We start from the raw sequence: 10,638 nt of genomic DNA on the forward strand, positions 1-10,638 counted from the left end.
TTGCTAACAGTAACGTTAGCTCCTAAAGTGACTCAGCCACTGGGTCCAAGATGTTTGGTTAGGTCATGGGGTATTCTACAGTATATCACTTCATTGAGCTGGGGTACAATTATTTTAGAGCTTAGCAGATCAAACAAGCACTCAGTTCAACCACACTGACACCAGGAACGCAACTTTAACGTTGCTGGGCACATCATGAAGAAAAGAGGTAACCATTAGCTTAAAGAGGCTAAAGCGTCATGATTAAGAGGCTTGCTACGACCCTGAACTCTACACCTTAATAGATTGCCAAACATACAGACAATAAGTTGACTCCAACATGAGGTGCCCTGTTACCTTTTCATATTGGGTAAGGTAATAATGAGTAGGACAGAATATAATATACCTTTGTAACTGAGCGTTGTCATTTGCCGCTTTCCTGGTGAAATGCCAGCACGTTGCCATACCAGGTCGTCATACATACGCTTTGTCATAGCGTATAAACAAACGCAAAATAAAGCGTCTGTTTTCTTCCTTTCTAGTCAGTCTTGTCTCTGCTTATTAGTGTCGACAGCAGTTCCTTAAAACGGGGCTGCTCTAAAAATAGACATGAAAACTGACAAAAGTGGGGAGATCTCCTTTCTCTAGTTAATGACTTAATCTTATGTTTTGTATATTTTCCTATCCATCTTAAAACATATGTAACTGCCGCAAGTTATTCACAATCACTTTCATCCTTTTATATTTTATGCCACTACAATATTGAAAAGTATTAGTTGCGATACACTGTCTTGTCTTGTACCATCGCTAAAACTGACAGGGTTTCAAACTGGCCTTAAAATACACCCTTATTTTGAAATAACAGTGTGAAGAAAGAATATATAGCCTGTAGCACAAGGGCCTTGGTTTTTGGTTCTTAGCTGTATATCCATGTTTTCTCCAGGTGTTGAAGAACATAGCGTCTCTCTTGTCTGCAGAGCTGAGGTCTGCTACACTCTTCATGGCCATCATCTGGTTCTGCATGGCTTTCAGGTGAGTTCACAGTGTTGGTTTTTGTTGTTTTTTGTAAGAACAATTGACGACATGAGCCTTTTTAAACCAGGCATGTTCAGATTAATCGGTAGGCGATTGCCGTTTTGTTCTGGTTGTTTTCTGCACTTTTAACTTTATTGATTTGTCTTCTCTCAATCTACATTTTGTCACAGTTACTATGGTCTGTCTGTTTGGTTCCCTGACATGATCAAACACCTTCAGTATGAGGAGTACGTGTCCAAGGTCAAGGTAAGGTCAACAACTATTCATCCAGCTCAGCAACATTATTGCATCTCAACTGCTATGTTTGAAATCGTGTGATTTTTAAAATTACGTGCACAAAAAAACTGATTTTCTCTGTTTAGGTGTTTCATAGAGAACGAGTGGAGAACTTCTGTTTTAACTTTTCATTAGAGAACCAGATCCATAAAGAAGGGGAGTACATCCGTGATAAGTAAGTCTCAGTGTGTCAACGTCACACAAAGTAACAACTGTTGAAGGCAACATAGGTCTACTGAACACGATATGTACAATGGAAAATACAGCTCCGGCAGTTTCTTCTTAAACAAAGAACACCTTTACTTTACATCAGCTACATCTCTGTCTATCTATAGCAAAACAGGACCAAACGATAGTCGTCAACAGAAAATATCAGCTCCCCTCAGCCTCTCTCTGATACAAGCACAACTGAACACAAGCAGGTGCGCTGATATTAATAACCCACCACTGCTGTGCCATCATAAAATAGTGTTCTTTTTGTCCTCTCTGCAAAGACAACAGAATATTTATGAAATTTCTTTACTTTATAGAGATGACTTTGGTTGTGATTTGGCACTATTTTTCTCTATCTAAGGCTTCCATTAGGAGTCTAGCAAGTTCCTGAGCTTACTATTTAATCTTAGTCTTGTTGTTGAATTAAATATATCTATTTATGTTAAGGTATGTGCTTAAACATGCTCAGCTCTCCTTCGTTATGCACAACAATACAGACACGCCTATCTTTAAGAAGCAGGGAGCAGTTTGAAAACAGGCATACACATCCTCAATCTAAGACAATGCTACTTTCCATTTACTGTTTGGAAAAGGATCTCTGTACACTCACCCCAGTGAACATAAATACTTTGTCTATCAGTCATTTCATTCTCCATAATGGAGAGTCTGAAGCAGTTTTGCATGCAGTGTTTTGTTGCATGTGTCCATAAAACATTAGCATTATGTCCACAGGTAATCACTTAATTGCATATGCTAATGAAAAGAACTGAAAACTATTGAATTACATCGTGAAGACAGTAAACCTTGAAAGGTTTATGAAAGCTTCACTATTGCTTATCACTATTTTCAGATGCCATATACAGTAATTACATACATACTAATACATACTTTGTTTATGTACATGCATATGCCAGAGGTTTTAGATGAAGTTGGTAAAGATACACCCCCTGATTTTGTTTAAGTTCCTCCAAGTGCAAAGTTTTAAAACTCATCTGAGCATAACATTTCTGATGCCGCCTTGTGTGGGCAGAGGTCGAATCAGGTCATATGCCTTAAGTCCTAAAATCAGCCACTGGTGACTTGTCAAGCTGATTGCACCTTTTGCCCTGGAAGGAAACTGAGGAACTTGGGCTTGTGACTGACTTTCATAACAAAATAAGGGGGTGTTTATTCAAAGACACTTCACCTCTGCAATAAAAAGTTTTCAGTGCAGATATACAGTATGTTACACTACTGTATATTATTAAACTTATATGAATTTTGCAGAATTAAAGCAGAAAGAATGGGCTCTAACTTTCAACTCACATGAACATAAATAGGGCCTCCATTGAATTTTGCCACAGGTATGATCATTATCAGTGGTGGCCATCTTGGATGTACCACAGTTAAGCCCATTCTGCTCAGTCTGATTCTGTGCTGCCACAACAATATAAGTGAGTTTTCTCCATTACTGTCGGTTTGTGTGTGTGCTGCCCATCCCATACCCATAGGTTCATCAATATAGAGATGAAGTCAGTGAAGTTTGAGGACTCACTGTTTGAAGACTGTCACTTTGAGGACATCAAGTTCACAGACACGGTGTTTGAGAACTGCACCTTCCGTTCCACTGTCTTCTATAACACAGGTAGGTTCAGCTGGAGCAGGGGTTGGAGACAATTGCAGCACTGGTACAGAAAATAAGAGTGAATGCAGGTTGGAGGTTAAATGATGGGTATGTTAATATTTTCTGTCGTCCACAGGTCAAATCTGACCAGTTTTCAAATGATTTTTTATATCAGAAATATGGGTTTCTATGATCTAATTGTTATATTAATAACATGGCTCGTTAAGGGTCGCAACCGCACTCCTAACCAATGACAAGAATAGAGTTACTAACATCAACTGGTTTGACTTGAATAACTCCAAAGAGAAGTAGAAGTTGAGTTGAACACGTGCCTCACAACAAACACAAAATATACACAGGGCTGTAATTTGGATAGAAATAAATAACATTAAGTAGAGCTCCTTAAAGCAGTGGTTCTCAATGTGGGGTCCTAGGACCTAAATTTATAAATTCCTAAAATTATAATAAATTATGAAATTGTGCTGTATCATTAAAAACTGCATGTCTACAGATGAAGACCATTTGCGCCAATGAAACAAGCATATTGTGTCCATTACTCCCGCCCACGTTAGATTTGGGCCAATAGAAACTGATATGATTGTGACACATCAAGTCAATCTGTCATGAATCACTCAACTAACTCAGGTCGTAACTGACTGATTCTGCGGCTGTCTTGTCTTACTGTTAATTTTTGAAAGATTTTAAGATCAATTATTTGAAAAGTAAAAATGCTGTCAGGTTGAGTCCACAGGCAGTTTGAATAAAATGAGCCGCTGTTTTAAAGCATACAAGTGATATTAACATGATTCAAATTGAAATGTAAGGGGTCCCTGGCCCCTAAATGTTTGAGGGCCCCTGCCTTAAACTAATACAACTTTCAACTCAAATATTCCTTTAAATCAGTGAGTTTGGTTTCCTAAGGGTTCAGATCCTTGTCCTTGTGTGTGTATTGACTACACCACGACTATGATTACTTCTATCCAGGTAGGGGTAATAGCGTGCACATGTTCTTATGAGTGAATCAAGCAAGTCTGACTTCTTCAGATCTTATATAAGGCCACCATAGATCCTGTAACAATCCTAAAACAAGGATACTCAAATGCAGAGGAAAAATCCAGAACACAAAAATCCAGTAGCAGGAAAACCTCTTTACTGAAAACGTTCTTAGGTTATACACAGAAAATCAGTCAGCAAGGGCAGAACAATCCAAAACGGGCAATCCACAAAAACCAAAATCCAGAAATCCAAACAGGGTTCAAAAACCGGGCAAGCAAACACAATGATATCAAGGCTGGAAAACATGAACACACGAGGGTGACAATGACAATCTGGCAGAGGGTGAGTGGAAACACAGGGGTATATATACAGGCTGGACTAATTACCAATGGGATACAGGTGTAGGGAAAAAACTGGCGGGAAACTGAACAAAGGCAGGAAGTAACACTAGACATGATACACAAGCACCAGGACACAAAATAAAACAGGAAGTGAACACAGATCAAATTAAAACAAACAAACAGGTTACACAGAACATTACAGATCCTCCAGAGTAAATCTGGTAGTTCAAAGAGGAAAACTACACGCATAGAGCAGAATAAGTTATTTTGTTGTCTTTCTGTTTGTAAAATGAGATCTCATTAAATCCTGATCTGTGATTGGAATATGTCATAATGTATAACCAACAACTGAGATAAAATATAACAACACGATTGGTATGTTAGCTTTAACAGGTAAAGGGTTTATCTTTCTGTTCCTGAACCAATTCTTGAACATCATTTTAATGTTTAATTTTTTACATGAATGTAAATTTAATCATCTTAAACATCACAATGATTTAAATATCACTTATCACTTAGGTCAATTAAACAAACTCAGTTTAATGACAATGTATTTATACTACAAAGTGTATGAATGCCACTAAAACTAAAAGTTGCTTTAAAAGTTAACACTTTACCATGCTATCAGCTTTTCCACTCACAGGTGCTGGCAATTAGCTGTGGTTAGCATTAGCTAACAATTTTAACACAATGATACAACATTTACCAAAATACTGAAACATTGGACAACATAGTCCCCCATTGTTTTTAATGACAAGTATCTGGACTTGAACATTAAGTATGGTGTAATCTATCCTCACAGTAGCTATCAACAGGTTAGCAAAATATACCTGTGCTTCACCCTAGCTTCAAATACGTATAACTGAAAAAGAAGCTACTCCTTCACATAAAAAATAAAAGACAATTCTGACCAGTTACCAAGAATTGTTTAGAGTTGGTTCCCAGCACATCTTTTACTGCGAGATCTCAAGCAGAAGTGAGGAATGCTTGTAACACTCTCTACCAGCTTAGGGACGTGTAGATGCTAAACTTTCATTAGCAAAACACTCGACATGCTCTTTCCCTACACTCTAGGTCACTGCCGTTCTTGCCCTGTGTTAACCAAAAGTGAACAATGATGTGACTTTTACATGTGTCTTGGTATTAGGAAGCCTTGCTTCTCCCTGTTTGTGGTTGGGAATGGAACAGAAAGTATTGCTGCCCATCATGCCATTGTGGAGTTTACACACTATGCTCATTAATTTGTCTAGATACCTTTACTTGGCCCCTTTCATCGATCCTCCCAGCCGACTGTGTCTTTCATAAGATCAGTAAATTCCATATACCGATCAGAATCATCTTGTGCGCCGGTCATTAAAAAGCCTATCTGTGGTTTAGTCTCTTAGGCTACAGGCCCTGGTCTAGGTGGACTACTGCACTGAACAGAACTTGCAAATATTTTGCTTGCAATTACCAGTCAGAAGATGCCTCTGACCTTGTCACATGCCTGCCGATCACCTTCCGACATGTGGAGATGCATGAGACAAACAAAGAATTATACATTAGCATTATTTTGAATTACAAGAGCAAGCATCAAATCATTCATTGTCCAACTTAAAATGATCCAAGTCATGATCTGATCGTAACATACTGGAAGATGTAGAGAGTAGAAAATAGCAACTGAGAAGGCTTTAATCTTGGTAGATGTTTCACTGAAAAGGTCCATGGCTCAACAGTTTACCCAGTCCATAAGTTTCATCTCGTGTATTAATGTTTTCATGTTTGTTGTAGACCTTTGGGAGGAGAAATTCGTCGACTGTAGGATGGAGAACACCACCTTTGAGCACAACAAACATGGCTGCCACCTAGACACTGTTGAGGAGAACGATGTTCTCATTTACTTGGTCAGCTTCCTGGGCAGTTTGGCTGTGTTGCCAGGCAACATCATCTCGGCCCTGTTCATGGAGAAGATTGGCAGGGTCAAGATTATAGGTAATGTTTGTAACTGATGGCGTTCATTTCTATATATGAATATCATTTCAGGCATGATATTGCAATGTCTGAAAGTATATCAAACTTTTAACGTAGCTCATGTGTCTTCATCTATTCCTAAATGTTCGTGATCAATACATGACGATAAATATGAGATTCAATAAAGATATTCCATCTCCTCTCCTCAGGTGGCTCCATGCTCATTTCAGCCGGCTGTACCTTCTTCCTGTTCCTGAGCTTCAGCCAAGCAGCGATCATTGCCCTGCAGTGTCTGTTCTGCGGTGTGAGTGTAGCTGCATGGAATGGCATCGAGGTGGTGACCGTGGAACTGTACCCTGCCTCTAAAAGGTATCGTACTGTGTTGTTATAGCTTTGTTGACATTCCCTTTTTTTTTAAGTCATGTCAAGACACATCTAACAAATGTTATAGCATGACACTTACATGGCTCAAGTCTAGATAGTACTCTATATTATAGTATTTACTGAGACCCAACAATTCTACCACGAGAAAGTACTTGGTATAGTGGCGCTCAGTCTATCATTGGAAGTACTCCAGCAGTTCAAGCCTATAGCAGCATAACTAGGGGCTTGTCCAAGGCAATCCTGAGCCAGCCCCTTTTAGCAGTTCTAAGCTTACTTCTTAAAGTACAGAGGGTGTCTGCCTCTTAAACCCAGACCTGATAATTGAACGCTCTGCCTCCAATTCTATTTTTGGAGTCATCAAACAAGTCTGCATCCTGGGAGCGCAATGTTCTAGAGGGGTAATATGGCACTATGAGCTCTTTAAGATAAGGTGGGGGCCTGACCATTAAGAGCTTTGTAAGTGAGAAGAAGGATTTTAAATTCTATTCTTAATTTCACAGGAAGCCAATGCAGAGAAGCTAATATGGAAGAAATATGATGTGCTGCAGCATTTTGGACTAGATTTAGAGTCTGTAGAGACCTGTTTGGGTGGCCTGATAATAAGGAGTTTTAGTCATCCAGACTTAACAGATGTAAGGACTTGTTTTTCTGCATCCTTTTGAGACAGGATGTGCCTGATTTTGTGATGCTAAGTAGGTGAAAAAAGGCAGTATGTGTTTACTATGGGAGCTGACGGACATGTCCTGATCAAAGATATCTCCTTATTGTGGTGCTGGAGGCCAGAGTCATGCCAACAAGGGTAGGGCCATGCACAATAACATCAGTTTTGTCTGGGTTCAGTAGCAGATAATGGCAGGCCATCCATGTCTTTATGTCCTTAATGTGTGCTTTGAGTTGGTTTTATCTGGCCTCATTGATAATTATAATTGGGTATCATCTGCATGACAATGTATCATTATAAATAATTTCCTATAATACTAACCAGAGGAAGCATACAGTATATAAAGGGAATAGTATTGGTCCAAGTACAGTCTAACTCTGGCTTGCATCAAGAATTCACCAGTAACAAAGTCATTTCTGGTAAATAGAAATTAAACTGGCTTCATGGATTCCCTTCAATGCCAATGAAGTGTTGCAGTTTCTGTATCTTTAAAATTGAAAATACTGGTGATAATAAGTTTAGGTTTTTGTTAATAGGTCTTCTAAAGCCAGTGTCTTGTCTCTGTCTCTCAGGGCCACAGCGTTTGGCGTGCTAAATGCTCTGTGTAAGCTTGCCGCGGTGCTGGGCAGCTCTATCTTTGCCAGCTTTGTGGGCATCACCAAAGCCATCCCCATCCTGCTGTCCTTCTGTGCGCTGGTGTGTGGCGGCCTGGTGGCCCTAAAACTACCCGACACGCGAGAGAAAATCCTCCAGTGAGGTCATTAGAGATCCAAGAGTGGGATTCAGAAGTGGAAGGAGGCCAAAACATATCTGCCTGCTATTGGAAGTTGTTTGAATGGATTTTAACTTCACTCTGCATTTTCAAAGAAAGCAAGAATGGAAACAACGTACACTAAATAAATGTTAAATGTCGCTCTATTTTTATTTTATTTTTTTCATTTGAACCATTTTCATGTTGTACAGGTATCCGAGAGGGGGAGGGGTCTTTGCACTAATAATGGTGGTTTAGAGAATTTAGGTAAACACAAGTTTTGAGAGTGGGAGTGGGACCCTTCAATGATGCAAAGAATCTCTTAAAACACACTGGATTTACTAACCATAGGATGATGATGTGAGTGAGGAACATTGTTATTTTTGTATAAATTCAATGTAAGGCTTAAATCACATAATTTAACTGCTCATCATATCATCTGCTTCGTGTCCGTCTGTCCATGCATGATGAGGAACCATGTCAGAAATTAGCCGGTTGCTTTTGTGATTGGCACCTTTTTAATTTTAATTTAATTTTTTTTAATTTAATGAATTTAAGCAAATAACAGCTTAAATTTTTGACTTTTTCTCACACGTTGTGACAAATGAAAAGAAAAATAAGAGAGAAATAACCCAAGTAAAACTTTTATCTTCTCCTGGCAAAACTTTCGTGTCCCCACCTGTTTCACAGATGTTTTTTCACTTGCCTCACAGGGCTTCCGTAGTTTTTGACGCTTTATGCCCCTGACCCTTTACTCTGCCACTTCCACCACTGACGCTTTACCCCTACTTTTTTATCAACACTCTCAAAAGCAAATCTTTACCCTAAACCAGCTTCAGTACCGGTGTCTGCATGGAGGGTTTGTTATCATTTTTCTTGCAGTTTGTCATTGAAAATGTATTTCCTGTACTACAGATGGTTTTGTGCTGCGATTGGTTGTGTAAATGATTGCATGTTTGTCCAATGTTTTCTCTTGGCTATGTTTCAATGTGTCTAACATAATGTGTAAGTTTAAAGTAGTCTGACTGTGTTTTGTATCACATAAAGAAACTGCAGGACTTTGACACAGATATAAATACCACTGGTTGGGTTTACAGATCGGATATTGTGTCACCATTGAGAAGCTACTACGTCTTCCAAAGAGACTATTCTTGTTTGAGCTGAGGATGTTCTGTCTCTCACCAGAGATCTTCACTTCTTCCTTCCTGTGCTGTCGTTTGCTTTGCTTTGATCAAACTTTGGCTGCTGAAGCTGAAAATGTCTTCTGTCTGAATGCAGGACTAAAAACTCCTGGCTGTCTTTTCATAGGATACACATTCATCAGCTGTTTCAGTGATATTTCTTTTACCAGTGTAGAGAGTTTAGGTGGTTTAGGGAAATAAAAAGAGAACAAAACAGTGGCGTTGAGGGCTTTAATTGTTGTGCATGACCATCGATTCTGTCTTAAACAACATGGAAGTATTGGTTAGAGTTGGGGAAGCGAGATATTTTTGGTACCAATGGATACAGTACATGCAAAATAACATTCTTAAGCCGTATCAATTAACAGCATGACATGTCAGCAAATCCCTTTAATAAAGTTAATGGTATAATGTGTCCTTTAATCTAAGTCACTGCCTGCAATGTTTGCCAATATGTTCTTTTCTTAGATAAAGTTAATTTAAAAATCACATGAAAGCAAACAGAGGGTCTAAAGCGTCTACAATTGAAGCATGTCATCTATGTCACGAGAACATTATAGACCAAAAACAAATGGTTTGCCAACACCTGCAAGAAGGGAACCTAAATAGTCATAATTTGAAGCATGGGGCCACTGAGAGAGAGAATGTGTAAGATAATTTCTCCAATCATCAATCAGAACTAGAACTTCATTGGGCTGGGGTGTTTTTGTTTGTGTGACAGTATAACCATGGTTTATATAGCAGCATTGAAATGGCTTGAGAATACAGTGCGTCTTTTAAGTGATTCATGTCTTTATTGATTTGGACCTGTTGTGTGTGTCTGACATTGCTGTGAAGCAGAAATAAAAAGCCATATTTTTGTTATTTGTTTTTTTTTTTTAAATCATCACATTTCTTTTTATTGATGGAGGAGCATTCCTTGTGTGCAAAATGTTTTGTTTGATATCATTTTGATTTGTTACTGTATGTATTTGTGGCTGTGACAAATCGGACAAATAAAATGAGTTCATCAAAGCACTAACACTTGTCTAGATGTTTCTGATTACATGCATCACTTAGCCAGCTGCATTTAGACAGCAATTGCATCCATCCATCCATTAGCTATAACGCTTATGCTGTTCAGGGTCGCGGGGGGGCTGGAGCCTATCCCAGCTGTCATTGGGCGAGAGGTGGGGTTACACCGATCTGCCAGTCAGTCACAGGGCTGACACATAGACACCGACAACGTTTCATGCTCACACCCACTCATACGGGCAATTTAGAGTCAC

The 10,638-nt window shown here is 39.0% G+C and overlaps 1 protein-coding gene across 2 annotated transcripts in view; it reads left to right on the forward strand.

Moving 5' to 3' along the window:
- The window catches only part of LOC138612753 (synaptic vesicle glycoprotein 2B-like), a 51,930-nt gene extending 41,539 nt beyond the window's left edge, over nt 1-10,391 (forward strand). For both annotated transcript variants that reach the window (XM_069686166.1, XM_069686164.1), the window contains exons 9-15: nt 923-1,011; nt 1,185-1,260; nt 1,377-1,465; nt 2,994-3,127; nt 6,214-6,414; nt 6,603-6,762; nt 8,011-10,391. In XM_069686166.1, the coding sequence (XP_069542267.1) occupies nt 923-1,011; nt 1,185-1,260; nt 1,377-1,465; nt 2,994-3,127; nt 6,214-6,414; nt 6,603-6,762; nt 8,011-8,194 (933 nt within the window). In that variant the 3' untranslated portion in view covers nt 8,195-10,391. The remainder of the gene's footprint in view (nt 1-922; nt 1,012-1,184; nt 1,261-1,376; nt 1,466-2,993; nt 3,128-6,213; nt 6,415-6,602; nt 6,763-8,010) is intronic.
- Nucleotides 10,392-10,638: the final 247 nt, after the last annotated feature.

Source organism: Semicossyphus pulcher, unplaced genomic scaffold (assembly GCF_022749685.1).
Source record: "Semicossyphus pulcher isolate SPU_LCO1_2020_fin unplaced genomic scaffold, fSemPul1.0.p SCAF_8, whole genome shotgun sequence".
NCBI classification, from domain to species: domain Eukaryota; kingdom Metazoa; phylum Chordata; class Actinopteri; order Labriformes; family Labridae; genus Semicossyphus; species Semicossyphus pulcher.